This window comes from Argopecten irradians, chromosome 11 (assembly GCF_041381155.1).
Source record: "Argopecten irradians isolate NY chromosome 11, Ai_NY, whole genome shotgun sequence".
Classification (NCBI taxonomy): domain Eukaryota; kingdom Metazoa; phylum Mollusca; class Bivalvia; order Pectinida; family Pectinidae; genus Argopecten; species Argopecten irradians.
Window position 1 is genome coordinate 2,352,592 of NC_091144.1, and position 21,413 is coordinate 2,374,004.

Sequence of the window (21,413 nt, forward strand, 5' to 3'; positions counted from 1 at the left end):
TTATATACACCGTAACTGATCAAATAGAAGAAGGCGGCCATTTTAAGTTGTAAAAAAGTTGGAAAAAGATAAAACAGAGATGTCGAATGTTTAGAAGAAAACAACATCTAAGGTAATGTCCGATACATATATATGTGTGTATATTTGTGTCTGTTACAGTAACGAACACGATCGATCTGTATCTTCACGCCAAGGAATTCAGGCCAGTTGCTGTTAGTCTACTGTCAAGACGGAACGGCTGTCGCCCATAGCAGGTGTTTTTCATTGGTTATTAGATACGCTTCGGGGAATTTTCTGTGTGCGTTTAATTAAGAATTTTCATTGAATCTAAACAGAAGATGATGCCTGAGCATTTCTTATGATTATCGGCTCTGTATGTTCAGTCATTTGACCGACATTAGTAAAAAAAACAAGTGCTTAATTAACATTGTAGATAACCATATTGCACGACTGTCACTCATAATCAAAGAAAAAATGCCCACCGTTAGTAATCTACTATTTGTTTCAATTTAATCGAATACAAACTCAGGAATTATGGTGTTAACAATTCGTATGATTCGTTTATAATGCCTGTATTGTGAATAAGCTTGATTTAGAGTCTTGAATAGTTTCTTGTTTATTATCAGAGGTAAAAGCAATCCTTTAATATTTGCTGAATTTATCTTAATTAAACATCATAATTACCTACATTCAAGCTGTTTAAGAACATTCATGTAAAATTTTCAAATTCTGAATGACCGACTTCAATCAGCGGTGGTAGGGTTGTAACATAACCAGATAATTAGATCAGCTTTGATCTGATCCTAAACACTGCTGGCTTGACTTCATTTGGGATTATGACTGTCAGGTTCAGGAGCTGTCAGGAGGGATGGAAACCAGATGTAGGACCCAAACATACATGTACTAGATTTTGTTCTCTGCATGGACATACTTCAGTTGATAACATACACCTAGCATATCACTCATTTCACGTGGCACACAAGTTATTGGATTGCCAACTATTATTATAAATTCAAAACTCCGCAAAGATTAAAAAAAATGAACAAATGTTTAAATCAATAGACCTGAATTAATCACAAAACTGTGTGATATTGTGTTATTTTGCTAGAATAAGGTTGCAATCAATATGGAAGTCATATTGTTTTGTTTGTAAATAGCTTTATTGGATATAGAAAGTTAGGAAACTAGTTTATAGCCTCATCACTAATTTAGTTTATACAATAAACAACTCTGGTTCCAAAGAGGAAATACCATTTGTTTATTTTTAATTCCTTCTGGCAATTAACTCTTATCATAAACTACCCACTCAGTGTCTGTAGCAATAGCAAGGGGTCCTGCTATGGAGATTGATGTCCCCAGCCACACTGATAAAATAAATACTTACTCTGGTATAAATGAAATTCACAGACATTAGACTGTGCTTAATGGTTTCTGCTAGCATCATGTGGAAAACTGAGAAACATTACAACTCATCTCCTTCACATTAATTCTGGTGTTGACACATTACCAATGGTTCCATGGGGGAAAGTGTCATCACATAATTTATTGTGAATACTGGTGTTGAAACCTTCCTACATTTATATATGGTAACCCAGTTTTGGTGGTCAGGACTTCAACTATCAAACCAACTGTGTCCTTTTTCATCTTTCTGGGCACATACAAAATAATTGTACATTAAAGTATCATGTTATTGTAACTTACAAACATAGGTAAGAAAAAACAATCTTAATATCTACAATCAGCCCATATCACCCTCTCACTTCTTGAATTGTTGTATAATTATTACCCTATATGTAAGGTGACACTTTCTTCAAAGGTCCAATTAACCAAGCCACCATTACCTATTGTTTATCACTGGTGTCTCCCACCTTTACATTTTCTGCTAATTATTACCTGTCTATTGTCTCCTCACTTTTCTATTATTCAATAACTATTACCTGTAAACAAGGTGGCAGATGTGCTCAAAGTGCCCTGGATCAAATCAAAACTCACCTCCATATCAGATTCAAGTCAATGCCAATTGCAGTTTATGTAAATTTGATATATGTTCAATGAAAATGCCATAGATCCTTTATAAATAATACTTGAGACATTTGAAGTCATTTAAAATTTGGAATTTGACCAAACATCACCTATCTAGCTGAGTCAGTATATCAATGATACAATGGCCATCGACACAGATGTACAAAATTGTCCTACTGATTTGGGGATCTGGGCAAAAAGAGCAAAGAAATATTACAGTTTTAGAGACTGCACAAAAGGTACTGATTTTAATTGTATTTGATGTTATTGAATTCTACATATGAACTTTGCTTGATAGGGTATATATAATAAGTTTTATGTCTGTATTATTGCATGGTCTTCTAGTTAGTTTTGAATTACAAATTTGGATTTTTTTAACCAAAGGTTAAGATGATTTCTAATGAGGAAAAACGGTATAAAGCTAGTATATTAATAATCCGAAATAAAAGGCCAAAATAAATTCAAAGTAAAATCAAAATCATTTCTATGGAATATATATTCAGCCACTATAGGGCCTTCTTCAGTCCGAAAAATCACATAATTTATTGATGATTTCTATTATCACAATACTTATTCTAAAAGACCAGCTAATTGAATTCTATATCAATTTTAGGTATCCACTGTATGCATAGCACATATCTTTGCAATATTAATCTACATGTACCAAGTCCAGAGTTACTAATTCAAAAAATAGTTTATTTACATAATTCATTTTGTTTTTCAGTATAGTAAGAATTGTTCATATTTTGAAATTTTATCTTTAAATTTTAGATCGGACCAATAAATATGCATCCTATTCTAATTTGATGAGTCTGAGCCACAAGCTGACAGACTGTAATAATTAGAATTATTGTGTTTAAATATTCAATAAATGGAACAGACATTGTGATTTCACCTAGATACTAACAATCAACAATAGATAGTGACAATAAACATTTATTGTATAGAAACTAAATGTAGAGACAGACATTTATATTCTACTTAGGTAATAAAAACCTCATAATAAACCTATATATATCTGAGGCAGACATTGTGATTCCACTTAAATGGTAAAAGACCTGCAATAAACAATTCTATTAGGAAGCATTAACAGGAGGTAAGATGGACACTGTCCAGTCTAAATTTCAGTTTGGTAGCTACATAGGTGTTAAGTGAGGTTTACACTAGGTCATCTTGACCAGTGAGTTGACACCAAGGACATTGGAATAAACTGATCCATCCATTGTTATGAGGTGATAATAGACATCCTGGATGTTCCAAAACACAAGTGGCCCCCTATATGGGTTCACTGAGGAGTTGACACCTTGTGTGGGTAATAAACAGGCCAGGGATGACTAGCCTTTATAGGTCCCGGTGGACCAATCAGAAGGCAGGCTCTCCCAACAGCAGTGATCCCTGGTGAAGGGACTATAGTAAGGTTTCATTTAGCATCTGATAGTAGCATCATTATAAACAGGTTAAAGTTTTTGTGTGTGTACAAGATGTTTCCTTTAGATGGTGAGGATATCACTCTCAAAGAAGCCAGGAATTATTTCTTTTTCACATCATTCGAAGGCATTTGCCTATGTGAGTATAGATATTTAGATTAAACTGTGTTTGATAAATATTTTCTTTTAAACAAACAGTACTTACTTTTATTTGCATTTATTTTGTTTTCAACAAAAACATAAGGAAAGTTTTCTACCTTGAGAAAACAAAGTTTTAAGTTTTACAGATTGAAATGTCAAAAAAATGAAACCCGTCAACATTGTCTTCTAAGAAAAAAAGGAACTGGAATAGTATAGGTTACAAATTGTGCAAAATCTTTTCTCCATTAATCAATCCACCCATAAATGTGTCTATATTAATGTTACTTATAGTAATGTGAACAATTGTTGTCCCTACTGGAATACAAATGCCACATTAGGCCAGGTGCCAATGGCTGGAGACAATGGGCCTAGCCTGCCTGACTTTCTCAGCCCCGGGGGTCGGGATCTGATATGATGGATTAGTGTCTCTATACAGGGGATTAGGAGGCCATATTTCATACTTATGATCAGGTTCATATTGAGAAATCAAGTTTGACTTATAGAAAAGTTTGTACATTTTGGCATGTGTCATAATCTTTAGAATGTGGAATTTGGTGATCCCTAGTTTGATCAAGAAATACTGGATATCTTAATTTACAGTTTTAAAACTTGTTTAGATTAAAATATATACTAGAATCAAACTAAAGTAGGAACATTTGAAAGAGACATCTTACAAGCATGTAATCCAATAATATTAGATGTCGATATTGAGAAACTTCTGATAGGCAATATAGACACCTAATCTGGGAAGCCTATATGAGTCTTCGCAAGTTCTGCGCTTGAACTAGGGTGTAAGTTTGACGCTTAATAACAGAGTAAAAAACTTACCAGAATGTCATAAAATATGCATAACGTGAACCCGAGGTTATTCATGAACACTCATCCAGCTATACAGTGTTTTTCCTGCCTATATATTTGGGGCCAAAATATACCCCATTCCCAATTGTATTTCTTGTTATTTTTTCCCAAATCTATGTCTAAATTTCCCAAATCCGTGAGTTGACTTCTATTTTGTGTGACGAAACAAAAAAATTCCGGAAATCCCAAGTCTGAATGCTGTATTTTAGTATTCATTCTTACACTTGATTCTTACAAAAGGATAATTGTTTATTTCTCCCTTTTCAAAAATTTCCATAAACACTGCTAACATTTTTCATTTCATACTTTTATCGCAAAAAATACCCAATTTTCACCAGGTGGCAATTTCCCAAAATGCCCAGGAAAAACACTGCTATATTAACTGGTATGACAAAATATAAATCCACGGAATAATCACACAGTTTATAGGTGACCCATAGCAATTATGTCCAGCGATGTATAATCCAGATTAAATTCTATTCAAATTTTTGTCACTTTTGGTTTACCAAGTTATAGCACAGTGTATCAAGTGGAAAGATAATATTAACAGTGGAAACCAAGGTTGTTTATATGCACGAAAACAAGTATTTTTCAAAAAATGTCTAAATTCAGTATAAAAGTGCAATAAAACAAGTATTTTTCAAAAAATGTCTAAATTCAGTATAAAAGTGCAATAGTGACGTTTTTCTATTTTGGATTAACATGATATGATTTGGGATAATTCTTTCAGGATGTGAAAGGTTAGTGTAAACACAACTTGAAATTTTGAATTTTTATCGAGCCCATTTATGAGTCGTGTGAATCCTGCCTTGATTGTTAGAGGTAAGACACAACGTAATGATCAAAAGTATCTCATCATGCTTTACCTCTAATATTGTTGGAGTAAGAAGCATTATGCTTATGACAGGCAATGGTGCAAAATATTTCTTTTCCCTGCTCTAGCAGCTTTCTTTTGACAAATATGGTATTGCTAGAATAATTTTTGAATAAAAGTCAATGTATACCAATATTGCCATCTTCAATTAAGGTTTAAATGACCATCATGTTTGTACAAAAAGAACATGCCTTAATTGGATATATACTTGAATGACCATTTTAATCATGACAGTATGTACAGTTACTGTATTCGACCCAATAAGCCCCGTCATCCCTTTCACCAATTCCCCTATGCCGAGACCTTGATTTTACTAGCCTTAACTTAGAAGCAGGTTGAAAGTGTAAAACTCTGATGGTTTCTCTTTTTGATATTGTAAATGTTATACAGGAGCACAGAAGATAATGCCATACTTTGTAGCTCCTTGATGATATTGTAAATACAAAATGATGAATCGCTTACGCTGTGCAACAACTTTGTGAAACTAGCTATAGCAAAATTGACTAGCCCAAATTTGGTCCTATTAACTGTCCTTTCATTTAGGTTTTATTCTCAATTTTCAAGCTCTCATATTGGGTCAAATAAGATAATTATTCAGATGACGTTATAATATTTATACAGCGGAGGCTATCTTTACATAACACTGCCTGTTAATTAATCAAAAAAATATTGAAATCATTATCCTGTATTTAAACAAACCACAATTGAACCACAATCGGTAGCTTCAAAACTTAAATTGGGTCAATTTTAACTCAAAACACCTGTTTTGTTCTGACATCAATTCAAAAGTATAAGTTTTAAAATTGCATCTTTGGAAATTTCAAATTATATATTAATTATATTTCTATCCATATAGATTTAACAGGTCATAAATCAGTCATCACAATATTGAAGCAAGTTTTTATTTTTGTTTTGAACATAAGTCAATTCTGTATGTTTTGATGGGGAAGTGTTACTGGATTGTTACAAGGTGTGACTTTATAATACCCTAGATCTTAATCAGACCACCTATCCCAGGTCCTATTGTACTGACCAGTGTCCAGTCATTGTCCCTTATCACCAGCACTCCCAGGAGCTATAGAAATACATGTTACCTGTCATTGCTAACACTATTGCAATTGTTTTAGCTCCTTGATTTTTATCTTTACACCTGAGCTGACCAGGTATTATGACTTCCAGGCTTAAACCATACCTGGATTCTGGCTTTTCTGTCACTAGTGTCATGGTTTGTACCTGTGATTGGTATGGCATGCCTACTAGGATGTCCTCATTCTCCCTAACTTATCTCGTGTCTTTAATTGTAAGTTCTGTGATTGATGGAGAATTCTATGATAATCAAGCCATCTCTAATCTCTTCCTCTTTCAGACCTGAGATGTCTGAATGTCTGACCCCAGCATGACATTTGAATCCCTAGATTAAAATGTCAGCGGGAATGTAGGATACCTTATCAGAAATTTGAATTGTCTGTGAGGAATATCTGTTTGGGGATGCTTAGCTCTGCTGATTGTGTCAAGGACCTGCTGGATTATACAGGTTGATAGGGGTGTACAAGGATTACAACATGGAGTACTCTTACTTTTGGGGATCAAAATTTGTTTGTTCAAATGCAAAGTAGTATTAATATAAGTCATAGTATGTTGATAATTTTAATGAAAATCCACAAAAAAATTTGTATGATCAGTCAATGATAAAATAAATTTTGAATTTTATATTCAGGTCATAAAATAAATAAATATAAGTATCAATTAAAAAACAACAGGATAAAAGAATCAAGGGATAGGTTTGATAATGTTTTTACAATTATAAAGTAATGTTTCAAATGATTTATTCTATAAGGAATAATGATAAACTAATAATTGATACTGATCTGTTAATTAAATTGAAATGGTTCCCTGATGAATCAATGATAAATATCTCTAGGTCAAACGTCATAGAAAAATCTATTTGTTTTAATTGATAGTGCATTAAGCAGTAGCTCATTAGCTCAAATTAAGGCTCAATATTTCCTTGTGGCTTTGGTAATGTCATCACTCATTATCACAGAGACCAGGAACTCTACTTAGGTACACTTATCAAACTCATATGGTTAGTCCTCTTATAGGAACTCATTAATAAATTGAGCAGGTTTATTTATTTTTAAACTGAGTAAGAATATTTTGGCCTAAATATGGATATTGTGAACTGGAGAACTGAAGTGGTGAAATTGAAGATTTTCTCCTGATTATATAGTTCCTTAGATATATCAGAAACAAGTACTTCACATTCTAGGAGCCAGTCTGCTAAATGGCCCTTGGGGATCCAGACCTCATTAATAACAGTTTTTCCCCCCCTCCCCCACCTCGCTGTGGAGCTGGGTGGTCAGTTTTATGGCCTAGTGCTATAACTACTGACTTCCTCTGGTCCTAATGACAGGGTAATGACCAGTCTCTTGACCAGTGTCCAGTTTCTCTCCCCAGATTCTACCACTAATTGACAATCAGATAGTCTATGCAGGTCCTAGCTTGTGACCATGCATGTGCATTATCCCTGAAAAGTGAGAAAAGACAAAAAAATCACAATAGGTTGAAGGACAGTGTGATTTATTGGGCGGCTGTGTTTTTACTTGGCAACACTTTGGTGTATGTAGAGTAACCTTGGTGGCGGTCAGAGAATCAAACATGACATTTTGTTGTTTTAGGAGTTTAAGTTGAGTAGCACACAATGTCTACACACTACTGATATTCTGCACTTCAGTTGACTGATAGGTCCAAGCTTGTACCTGGTTGGCTTGGGGAATCAACAATTACCAGGTAGAACAAATGAAAGTGTTTTTCTACACAACACCTGTGATGGTACCAATGAAAGTTAAAATAACACACAGAAGCAATGTTTGTTCAGGAATGTTGATATTTAAATAAAGAACCATTATAAACAATATAAAGTAGGAAATATGTTGTTTCTAGGAAATCACTAAAATAACTTGAAACGGTAGCTATAGGTTTTGTTTGAAACATATGACAGCTACACAAAATCTTATGTCATATAATTATGCAATAATTAATTTTTCTTTGTTTTCATACCAAATCTGGCTTTCTGATTGGCCAATATTTTTTTTGCATACCACTATGGGAAAAAAATCCGAAAACCCTGACGTTATCGTTATGTCACAATAGAGACATTGATGTTGCGTATTGATTCGGGAAAAAAAAAACCTTGAAAAACCACTATAATGTTACATTTAAACATACTTCATTTTATCAAATAGAGTATAAAATTAATTATAAGTACTGATGTCACTATTTTTTTATTTTATTGGGTAGTGGATTCTCACAAAAGTATGCAAACAATTTTTTTTCATACCATGATAAAATTAAAAAATAGTGACATCAATGCTTAATTACAAGAACGCGAATGCTGGGTTCAGACAAATTTATACAGGGATATGATCCTAATTTTCCAATTCTGGGGTTTTAACATTAAACCTTTATTTAATTTTCACAGCTGATATAAATCTACTGTGCATAGGAATAAACCTAAGGTATAACATATGATATAATATTATATAATATTATCATTAGCGATTTTCTTGTACTTTGAATTATCTTATTTTCACACCCTTCAACATAAATGGTAATGAAGTATAGAACAAACTCAATGATGACGAGTTAAGAACTGTTCATATTTCTAGTAGGTGTGGATTCCTGGAGTGACTAACATTGTTATACCACCTTTTCCTGTCTCATTTAGGCACATAGAATTCTAAATGAAGTATTCACACATTCAATACAAATTAAGGTTCTGTCCCAGCAAGGGGCTGTAATTGTATTCATAATGAATCATTCAAAAATAAACTTTTAGCTGTTTTCCTACGCATTTTCCAATTCGTTAGTAACAATCTAAAAGAAATGAATTTGTGCTGTTTATATCAATTAATTTATCAAAATAGTTTACAGAGTGCATGTTATATTGTGTCTGAAGTATAGGTGTTTAATTTGTGGTATTCTGCTATAAATGACAATCTAGGTGTTTGTAACTAATTACTGCTCGTTAATATGGGAACTTTTACAGATTTACTGACGGATATGAGATTCAGATAATTCAAGGTTTCCCGTACAATTAATAACTTATCAAATGAATTAAAATGGTAGAGAGATTTAGTGCTGCAAAATTTCAGACCCATACATTTTTTATCTGATTGAGCTACTAGAAAATAAGCTCCACAAATAGTTATCATCCTCAACTTTAAAGATAAACCTGATTCATCAACATTTCAACTTTTTATAAACTTTACATACTCTGCTGTAAAAAAAAAAAAAAAGTAATAGGAAATTTTTTTCGGCTTCGTGAGCGAAGTCAAAATTGTGCTAAATGGAAGTTTTGCCCCTCTTTACTACAAAATTTGCTATTACTTGTGGAGTCAATAGTACCACTAATTGAAAATACATTAGATTACCATGTCAAAAGTTTCTGTAACTGCACCCCACATATGCCAATTGCTTTAAATGATTTAGAACAAAAATCCATTCCAGTTTTTTGTCCAATCTATAGAGTTGGCATCATACCAAGTGAATATAAAACTACCTCAATGTTCTCTTTAAGGTATTACTGACTTGAGATGATATATAAGTAGATAAAGACAACATTTTCAATGACAACAAACAACTCATAACTAACTCTAATAAATTTTATTTTCAAATGAAACAGCTTTATCTGTTTAGTTAATCTGATAATTCAGACTTAATGGTTGTCCGTCATGTAGGGAATCCTGTTTTTATTGACAAAAAACAATGTCAGCTACAACAAAACACAGGTAGGAGATGAAAGTGGAGCCCTTCTATCTCACAACAGGAATTACAGGTATTAAGCAATAGTTATCATGGTTTTATGACTTCTTGGGGTGTAGGTGACTTTGAAGTCCTAGCCTCACTCCTCAGGCATTGTGGGTCCTAGCTAGACCATCTTGAGATTTGTCTTGCTTCAGTGCTTCCTTGGAAAGATAATGTCTGTTTTTAGTAGCTGGGAGCCTTAGGGATATAGAAAAACAGTGGAACAGGTAGGGGGTAGTCGATCTGGTCACTAAACAAGCACTGGTCAAGACTTTAGCCACAGGACATTTTCCTTAGTTAGGTAATGTTTTGTTTGTCCAGTTGCTATTGTTTGGGATTGCAGTTTTATAAAAACCTGTTAAGGTTGGGAAGTCTCACCAGTATGCTAAAAGTTTTCAGTTGATACAGTAGTAAGGAGTTAGTATTTGTACAGAGACATAGTACCAGACAGGTGTTCCTCAGACATTGGGTATACCAAGCTCTGCTAGCTTATATTTGGTCAGCTGAAAGCTCACACATGTGACATTTTGTTGAAACAGTGCAGTGTGTTCATAGTTCAACTCACAGTCTCAAGTGGTGCCATTGGATTTATACCCCTGAATGGAAATGTTCTGAACATTTTGGATTTACATTTTGAAACACTTGGATGTACCATGGAAACTTTAAATAGGAAGAAAGTATTGATGGTTTTGCCACAGAGCAGATCCAAACCAGATTTACAGGACATGCCATCGTTTTCAAACATTTTTTCTCCCTACTCTGACATTGTGTCTCCGTGTGTTGGATTAGAATGTAGAACTCCAGTGTTCCCACAAACACCAAAAAGAAGTCTTTATCGTGAGTCTTATCATTTTTTAATTTCGAAAAAGGATGTTATCTTATATTTATAGGCAATGCAGTTGCAAATGAATTATAATTCTTTTTATAAATTAATATAAATTTAATTCGGAAAAATAAACTTGAAAGTGATGTTGAGTCAGCTTAGTTTTAATGAATAAGTATCGAACGAGATGCAAGGAATGATGAGACATAGATAAGAACGAAGCAACCTGTGTGGATTATATTGATATCTTAACTTTAACGGACATCAATTATAACAATGTCATTATTACAATATTAGGAAGGAATTATAATTCTAAAATTATTCTATATATAATATACATGATAATGGAAATAGTGTAGCAAAGATTTTGTTATAAAGTAAGAATACAATGCATGCATTAATTATTTATGATACATTTTTTCATAATAATTTTGCCTTTATGAGAATTCACTTCATTCAATAAGCAATGTTTTCCTATTAAAATATAGTCAACTTTTTGTGTGTTTATAATTTGCTATAATTGAGGATAAAAGCAGTTTTTGTTTCAACTGGAGGTGTTAAGTATGGTGGTGCTGATGAGGACAAAGGGTGATACAGACATTTCTAGGATACAGTCAATATTCAAACAAATAACTATTAGTTATAGGTTCAAAAAGGAGGCACTCGATTATTTCATTTTAGATCAATAAATTAATCAAGTGAAATCATCTTGTTAAAAAAACTAAACATTTTCCACTCTTTATCCCAGATGACATGATCAAAATTTCACTAAACTTTAAGTTCCTATTAATTAATGTCAGTAATTTCTCTGACAGTTGATATTAGTTGAACAGACATTTTGAGTGATGTCCCTCATCAGGCTTAACTATAGATAGCTAAAATTACATAATGTTCAGGTAAAAGTTTGAATTTGACATATTGTGCATTTCAGGACATTTTGAATGCTGGTGTAGCCAGGAGCCAGATTTGCTTGTTTGCCTTGACTGTAGGCTCTAGCTGGTCAGTCTCTGGTCATTTATCAGTTTGACATGGACATGTAAGATGATTACTGACCATGACAGAGCCATTATCCATGGTCAGTGAATCACCCTGGTCTGATTACTGTAAGGAGGCCAGGGTCACTGACGAGGCAGACCCAAAGAGTGTGAAATTCTACAAAATCTTTATTTAATGGTCCCTGTGATTGTCTCCCTTATGGTGAATTAAAAATTAATTAGAATGTTGGTCTATTTTTAAAAAGTGTTTTTAAGTAGGGGTACCAATGGGGAAGGTAATGGGGACCACTTTTAGTGCAAAAATAATTTTGGCCTTGAAGTTTAATTTATGCAAATCTCTTTGAAGAATAGAATGCAAGATAAGTTAAAGATAAATAAAATCTGTATCAATAAATGAAGTTATACAGCTCTTGCTTTTGTAAGATTGCTGTACAAATTATGATTATTGATCAACAAATCTATAATTGTGGATTTAACTTAATTTCGGTGAATGAGATATGAAATGTCTTGACATTGTTACTGAGGGTGATCAGAAATGTAATATTGATGATCAGCTCTACCATCTGCTGTACCCAAGGACTCCGATACAGCTGTCAGATACAGACTTATATGTCCTCCCCATTAAATATTTGGATCAATCCCCCATTCTCTGTATTAGATACAGTTGGATGGTACAATGGCTTTACAGGGATGACAGGTGCCCTCACTAAACGGGGCCTTTCATCATCAGCTGTACCAATTATATCTGTGATGATTTTCATTACCCATTCACAAAAGATTTCCCACATCCGAATCAATAATTATAGATTTTTCACGACTGGCTCACACACAAAAGTTTTCGGGGGACATTCCTACGATGATGATAGTTATTGTAAGTTAGTCGGTGAGGAAACATGGATTTAGCTTTTCTTTATTCTGGTTGTTTGAGGTCTCCTTCAACAGGTATGTTACAATGATAGATACGCAATTATAATCATTTTTATGCATAATATTTCTCTGTGACATAATATCAATTTTGTATATTCTTTGATAAATGTCTTCTCAAAGTAAACTCTGCATTTCATTAGTACCAGTGCATTGTTGCATTTTTAACTGTTCAGTAGTTTCAATATAAGTGATATTACATTAGAAAGCATACTGATGGTGTAGAAGAGTTCCCCCTTAAGTTATAATAGAACCCCTATCCTGAAGGAGTATAATATCTTTATTTACTTTACCTGAATAATCTTATTTTGTGTAATATATATAATAAAATATTTTGTAATTAATTTGAATATCATTAACAAGATTATTTAATGAAAAAATTCTGTGCACCACAAAAATATCAGAGAAAAAAAAACCTTAATGTGATTGAACTTTTAATTTAATGGGTTTACTTTGTAAAGTAAATTTAAATAGCCATAAATACAGATGATTTGAAATGAAGAAAAAGGAAACTGATAATGGTAAGAAAATCATCCATATAATTGTCTATTATAACATTGAGAGTATAGTAGAAAGTGTCCCTATTATATATAGTGTCCCTGGAGACCAAAACTTTAATTAAACTGGGGTCCCTCCCCGGAGATTAGATGTCAATCAGAGTGATGTAACTGCCTTCAGTCACTGTGAAATGAACTGTTGTCTGAGACTACACCCCTCTAGATAAGTCCAGACCTCTGTACAACATGCATGTATCCTTGGGCCCATTGACAGGGACATTATTGTTTGCTCTGTAATTTTCCACACTGACCTTCAAAGAGCCCTATCTAGTGCATACATCTCCTGGTCAAACCTGTGTAATTATGTTACAATAGAGAGATATGGACACTGTCCAGTCCCTTTGGCCAGTGTCTTTTGTCCAGCTGGTCACTTCGGAGCAGATCTAGTGTTATAATGACCGTAGAACTGGTCCTTATCGACTGCTGGGTGTGATGGACAGGTTGTAAAAAAGAATCTAGATTGTCTTGTTCAACTTGATGGAATTCTACTGGGAATGTTATCTTCAATCTAGAAAATTATGTCTTTTGTAACCAGGGAAAACTTATAAATAAATAGAACTTGGATTTGGGCACTTTAAAATGTCCACTTTATAATTGTATTTTAGATTTTATAAAAATCTAGTTCTGAAAAATCTTATCTTGTTCACATTTCAAGTAAAAAAATTCTGAAAATTGATTAAACATTTGAAAAGCCTCATTTAATACTTTTAAATGTGACAAATTATATAGAATTGGTTGCATTAGAATTGAATGTTGGCACAACTTCCAGGCTGGTTTGTATTTTATATAGTTACTGTACATATCCCTTCTACATATACATATAGAGCACAAGATAAATATAGTTATCTTTAGTGCCATCTTTATCAGGACTCACATTAACACCAGGGTGTGTATCCTCCATATCTCATAACATGGCCTTGTAACCTTGAGGATCTAATGAGTAGACAGATATGGCTGTCTTCACACAGTACTGTGACCCACTGTTGATACTGTTAACACAGGAAGTGAAGCTGAGGACAGTTTTATCACCATCTGTACAAGTAATCCTGACAGTAATACAGCATCCAGTGTTACAACAAATAGAAACTGTTCAAAGTTGTCTTTCTATACACCATTTTATGTCTTTCTGAAGATCACTCAGAATCTCTTTCTAGTGGAATATGAGTCAATGGATTTTATATTTGCTGCCACTTGGGAAGGTCCTTGAATGTGAGAAAATTAAAAGAAGAAAAAATGAAAACAATATGAAAAATATTTTTTTTTTAAATTTCATTTTTCGTTATTTTTTGTGTAATTACAGCCTATGACATGTCTACTCCTATCGTACGCCGTCGTCAGTCAGAGGCGGATAAGAATGTCAACCGCCTCCGTAACTGTATGCCGGAGAAGTTCTCTACCCTAGTGAAAATGCATTTGTCATTTCTCCTGGATCTGGATGGCTCAAAACTCGAAGACATGTTCCTAGAATCTACAGAAAAGCAGGAGGTCACAAAACGGAAACCATCCACACCATTCTCAAAGAAAAAAGGTACAATATATTTTACAGATAAAGGAAATATTTACTTGTATGATGAATTGCGAAAGAAAAACTTTTAAAAAAAAAAAAAAAAAAAAAAAAAAAAAAAGCAGCTGTTGTAAAGTAAAAGTGTGTGTGTGGGAGGGGGGTGTTAAAGGGGAATGCACAAAGCAAAAAAAGGGAGGAAAAAAAACAACACTAAAGATATATTTACTAAACGCTTTCATTTTTTGTTTACAGAAAAGCATCAACCTCCTCCAAATCTGTTTGGAGCAGCATTAACTCAGGACAATGTATCACAGATCTACCAGCTCATCGACTTCTTAGGCAGACCGGAAAGTATGTACACAGTGTATTGTTATTTATAATACAGAAATTTTATAATATTTTATTTAGAATCTATTATGTAAATATAGATAAAAGTAAACTTTACAAGACCATAACATTGGAAAATCCTAGATTTAACTCAGCTTTACTTATAATTCTAGATATTATGACAAATTCAACATAAATGAACCAAATAGAGATTTAATTATCGTCTTCTTGATTTTTAGATATCAGAACAGAAGGTCTATTTAGAAAGACGGGAAATTTTGCACGACAGAGACTGCTGAAGGAGTGGTTGATGAGCGGGACAGATCTTGGTTTAGATCACGGAACTTTCTCCCCACATGACTGTGCCACAGTTCTGAAGAACTTCCTTGGTGAGCTGCCTGAGCCTTTACTCACAGAAAAACATTACCAGGCTCATCTACAAGTTACAAGTAAGTGTAGACTGGAACCAAAGAAAAATAGCTGAAATCATTATTCAAATTCATTTATATACAAACAGATCCTACATATAATTTAACAAATAAGAAATAAAATCCAGAAATAATAGAAATAAAAGAAGGATTCATTTGCATTTCCTTATCTCACAAATAATAAGTTGATTCACTGAAGAAGTAGATTTGAATACCTTTTTCACAAATATTGTATGTAATTGAAATCTCTTCCTGGAACACAAATCTAATTGACCTTTTTCCTGCAGATATGGCCAAATCCCCAGTGCTAGAGAAAGAGAAAATACGTGCCCGAAATAAACAGATGAAGACTCTCCAGTTGTTGTTCCTACTTTTACCACGTAACAATGTGCTGCTTCTCGAGTGTCTCATCGACCTGTTACATCGTGTCACCAAGGTTTCCGAGAACATGATGACAGCCTCCTCTCTTGGTACCGTGTTTGCGCCCCATCTCCTCTGTCCACGAAAGGTATGTCAGTCTCTGCCTTTGTGAGCTAACTGAATTGATAATTAATGAAATGGAAAAAAATAAATATCTTACAGTGATATTATATTCAAAGGGTTTGTCAGCAATAAAAATGACAGTTGGTCTCTGTGATACATAATCAAATATGACTTTAGATCACCTCTGTTGTAAACATTCATTTTCTACAACATTATAAAACGTTGCCAAATATTACTTTCTAGAATGTGATTGTGAATTTTAATGTTTTCTTTGGTTAGATGTCAGCCGAGGAGTTACAGATGATTTCCCCCGTCATCACACAGGCAGCATCCTTCATGATTGAGTGTGGAACACAGATATTCAGAGTACCAAGGGAACTGGCCGCTGACATCGCAAACTTCTGGCGTGAGATGGAGGATCCTAATAAACTGATATTTGACCAGGCAGAGGAGCAGGAGAACACACACAGTAACCTTCCTAGTGCTAAAAAGAAGTACGGCAGCACACAGGCTATCAACACCGTCATCGCCTTCGCCGACAGGAAGTCGTCCAGCGACTCCGACAGTAATCAGGACACACAGGTGGCGCTCGCTCAGCTCTACGCACACGTACAGAGCATGCCTGATTCTTCTAAAAAGAAGAAACTTTTAAAGCAGGTAAGACTAGTCACAGTAATTCAACCTTATATAAATAAAACTATGATGATTGCAATAACTCTGTCCTTAATGACCTTAGTTGTCGATGGGCCGTAAAACTCAAACAAACAAGCAATAACTCTCATAAATAACATATTATTCCTCAGTTAAGATTTGTAATTGGTTTTAAAGGTGTTGGTTGAGATTTGGATATCTATAGAAATACTCAGAATGTTAAAATTCAGATATGATTAATTTCTACACCATATCTAACCAAACCTATTTATATTTTACAGTTTAATCGTGCCTCACAGATGCAGCCCACACATACACAGTCTGCCACCAAGTCAAAACACACCAGGAGTCGTACGTTTGGATCTCAGATCAAGAAACACTTCCCAAGTTTTAACAGACATAAACGACAAGGAACAAGTGAAACTTCAACCTTGACCTCTGAACTCCCCTGGTCCATGACCTCAACAATCAATATAGACACAATGGACGATAGTGTGTTTGGTACACCTGGTGTAAAGACAAGGAAATCGGTAATTAGAGTTATCTACCTTTATGGATATCAGGTTATTTGGATCAGTTAATGTCATAGAAAATTATAAATATCTTTTGTTTTTAGAGGGATAAAAACTTTGATAAAGAAGTTAAATATTTTGATTTTTTTTACATTATTTCATTAAGAGAGAAAGCTTTGGTGTTGAAAATATAAACTAATTTCATACTCCTTTATTTACAGTTTAACAATGGAAGCCCAGCCATAGTAAAAAGTCCTGCTGTTCATATTGTTGACATGAAGAAATCTCCAGAATTGTATCGTAAACCTAGAAAGAGGCTGAGTAGTGAAGGAAGTGACGGAAGTATTCCTGATAAACGCCCAACACCTGACCTGCTACCGTCCACCGAGAACGAGATTGATTACATCATGAAGAAACACCCTGAGAGAAGGATGTGTCCTTGTACCACACCAGATCGTGTCGTCAATAAACCTATAGCTATGGTCTCCCCAATCACACACTCGCCAATATCACAGTCCGTCAAAAAAGTTCCTCTATCAATGCAGGTAATTGTACTTTCTGTTTAGCTGCAACAGGTATCAATTTTTGTCCTTTCTTCGATGTTCAATGTCTGATCATGACTTACCACTTTTATTATGAAAATTATCTATGAAAAATACTATTTTCTAATTCATATACAGTAAATGCATGCATGTGAAGATATTGAAATGCTGCCATTATATATTCCTTCTAGTCTTTAAGGTGTATTGTTCTTAACCTAACAAAGTATACTAATAAGCTGACAATTGTACCTGTATATTGATTTCATCTTTTTTCATAATTTCAGAAAACTGTCATGACTCCCCGATCACGAGCCCCCCTGTTATTGTTACAGTCGCCAAATCTTACTTCACGGGAAAGTCTGTTGTGAGGAACACCCTGTGCTCCCTTCTATTCATCTTGGACTGAGATGTCTTTTGATTTGGACTGGTCTATTGCTACCTAAAGGGATGACATTAGTGCTATAGAGGGTAACAATGCCTCCATCCCTTCAAGGGAGACAACTCTGGAACCAAGGACTGAACTAGTGCTGTTTTTATTTAGTGCTGATATTATGTAATTACGTATCGACTGATTTGTATATTGGGATGTACAGAAGAATTTGTTGAACTAGTATATAGATAACTGTATAGAAGATGACGCTTAGCGTGTAAAAAGAGATATAGAGCTATATATAGTTTTGTTTATGTTGATGACTAATTTCCACAGCAAATATTTCAATTTCAAGGGAAACGTTAAGTTGTATGAAAATAGATGAAAATGATTTTCAGTTTAAACAGAAATTGAAAAATACATTAAATAGGATAACCTATAGGATAACCTATCTGGGAAAGTTGGAAATATTTACTGTGAAAATTAATCTAGTTTTTGTTGTGAATCGCTTCATGTGATATATATTAAGATTTTTATTTTCTGAGATTGAAGTAAATTGACATAAATTATTTTGTTTCTAAAGCAACAAGTTTAAAAAGAAGAAAAGTTTTCCGTTGAAAACTGCGCTGTATTTGATGTTAGTAGCTCGTGGCCTGAGACTACAGGTATAGAGACTGTAGGTTGACTACAGTGAATACAAACTTATTGTGTAGTGCTGTTACAGAGCTATGGTTGTTGGCCTGTCCAATCACATTGTATATTCTACACACTTGCAGATATTTCAGATAGCATGAAGTTGTTTGTTTGTTGGTTTTTTCCCAGTGTACAAAGAAAGCACAATTTCTATATCATTATCATTTAAGCATAAAAAAAATTCTGTACGCACAGTACCTACGTTTTTATCATTTTTTTTTTCATAAATTAAGCTGTAAACTTTACTACATAAGATATAATATTTATAATTGGTCGCATGGAGAAGGGAAAATTGGAGCAACTATTTAATATAATCTGATATAGATATTAGATTTATAAATGGGAGTGTGGGTCACATTTATATAGTCAGATTGCATGAAAATATTATCACATTAATCCCGTATTTATAATCTATAAGATGATAATTTCATGATTGCTTTTGTAGTATTTTTGACTCATATTTATCATATATTCCAAATTACATATTTTACTAGAATATATAATCTAACTAGGCATCTAAATATCTGATTATCAAGTTTTATATCAACACTTTCAGAGGTGTCATATGAAAAAATCAGTTAGTAGAATATCTATTGTATATTGGATATTTACTGTAGACTAACGTAATGTACAAATATAAATCAGAAGTATTAACATGGATAATGAACCCAATACTCATGGTCTAGTCAACAACTCAGCAGCCTATTTCTGTATTTATTTCCTTTTCTTCTTTTCTCTTTCTATCCCTATTTTCATATTTCTTCATTCTAAAAACTTTCCTTTGAATACAGCTTTTGTTTCATTGTTGAAGCAGCATTTTGTACTTAAAATACATGTGTATTAAAAAACTTAAAATGATCTTTGTGTTTATTTTAATCTTTTGTCACACACCTGACCCTGGTTTCTTGAAACAAAATAGCTTTGTGTAACTTTGGTCTGTTTTTGACAGTAGTTTGTTTCGGGAAACCAGGGTTTGGCCTCGAGAGCATCATTGGTGCATTAAAAAACCAGCTTAATCTGCTGAATATTTTAATAAGAATGTGAAGAATAGCAAGCAAGAACTATTAGCTGAATGCTAGCTAGAGTAAAACATGGTTATAACAAACCTCTGGGGACCATCAAAACCATGGAACCGCGATGTGGAATGAAAATTACTAAGTTACAACCGAGAATTCTCTGTAAGCGTGTTTGGTATAAACATGTTTTACTGTATACATTTGTTATAAACATGTTTACTGTATACATTTGTTATAAACATGTTTGACTGTATACCTAAACATTTTATTCCTGCTCATCCACCTTTTACTGTTCACATACATATTTTGGTGCATAAAATTTTCGAACAGAACTGATTTTAAATCAATCTCTGAAATGATATGCATATTTGTAATACTGTATCTGTATTAATGTCACCGAGAACATGAAACATTGCAGCAAAATTTTGGCAGAGAAGCACTAAAATATGGATGCTTATAGTATTGCCTATATAACTGACAAGCTGCTCATCAACTATGGATATTTAAATTTTATTATGCCTATAAAAATACAGTGTATCTCTATAGAAAACTTGGAAAGCCGGAAGCAAGAAATATTGGAGCCAATGGACATTCTTGCCAAAGGGACCTAGGAATTATTCTTACCAAAGGGACATGAAAATTATTTATTCTAACCACAGGACCTGAGAATTATTTTAAAACACAGGGACCTAGGAATATTCTTACCACAGGGACATGAGAATTATTCTAACCACATGGACATGAGAATTACTTTAAACTTGGGGACCTGAAATTATTCGTGAAACAAGGACCTGAAAATTTCTAAACACAGGGATCTGAGAGTTATTCTAACCACAGTAACATGGAGGTTATTTTAAACTTGGGGACCTAAGAATTATTAGAAAGACAGGAACCTGAACAGATCTAAACACACGGACCTGAGAATTATTCTAACCACAGTAACATGGGGGTAATTTTAAAGTCAGGGATCAAAGAATTATTTGAAAGACAGGAAACTGAACATATCTAAACACAGGGACCTGAGAATTATTCTAAACACAGGGACCTGAGAATAATTCGTAACACAGAGACCTGAGAATTATTCTAAACACAGGGACATGATTATTATTCTAACCACAGGAACATTGGAATTATTTTAAACTCAGGGACATGAAATTATTCAAGAGACAAGGACCTGCAAATTTCTAAACACAGGGACCTGAGAATTATTCTAACCACAGTAACATGGGTATTCTTTTAAACTCAGGGACCCAAGAATTATTTGAAAGACAGGAACCTGAAAATTTCTAAAGGGACCAGAGAATTATTCTAAACACATGACATGAGAATTATTCTAAACACAGAGACCTGAGAATAATTCTTAACACAGGGACATGATAATTATTCTAACCACATGGATATGAGAATTATTTTCCTACCAGATGAACATGATATTATTCTAAACATGGACCTGAGAATCA

General features: G+C 33.7%; 1 protein-coding gene across 1 annotated transcript; it reads left to right on the forward strand.

The window, feature by feature from the left end:
- The first annotated feature begins 3 nt into the window (after positions 1-3).
- On the forward strand, positions 4-19,795 carry LOC138334291 (rho GTPase-activating protein 19-like). The gene is made up of 9 exons (XM_069282931.1): positions 4-112; positions 14,728-14,955; positions 15,184-15,282; positions 15,498-15,707; positions 15,974-16,194; positions 16,449-16,826; positions 17,102-17,350; positions 17,554-17,877; positions 18,159-19,795. Exons 2-9 carry the CDS (start codon positions 14,736-14,738, stop codon positions 18,240-18,242), a joined length of 1,785 nt encoding a protein of 594 aa, XP_069139032.1. The 5' UTR covers positions 4-112; positions 14,728-14,735; the 3' UTR covers positions 18,243-19,795.
- Positions 19,796-21,413: the final 1,618 nt, after the last annotated feature.

Excerpts from the sequence above, each read along its gene's own strand:
- LOC138334291 (XM_069282931.1), top strand. The coding sequence starts at position 14,736 with ATGTCTACTCCTATCGTACGCCGTCGTCAGTCAGAGGCGGATAAGAAT. Across the intron at positions 15,283-15,497 it reads CTTCTTAGGCAGACCGGAAA|ATATCAGAACAGAAGGTCTA; the intron begins GTATGTACACAG and ends CTTGATTTTTAG. Across the intron at positions 16,195-16,448 it reads ATCTCCTCTGTCCACGAAAG|ATGTCAGCCGAGGAGTTACA; the intron begins GTATGTCAGTCT and ends TTCTTTGGTTAG.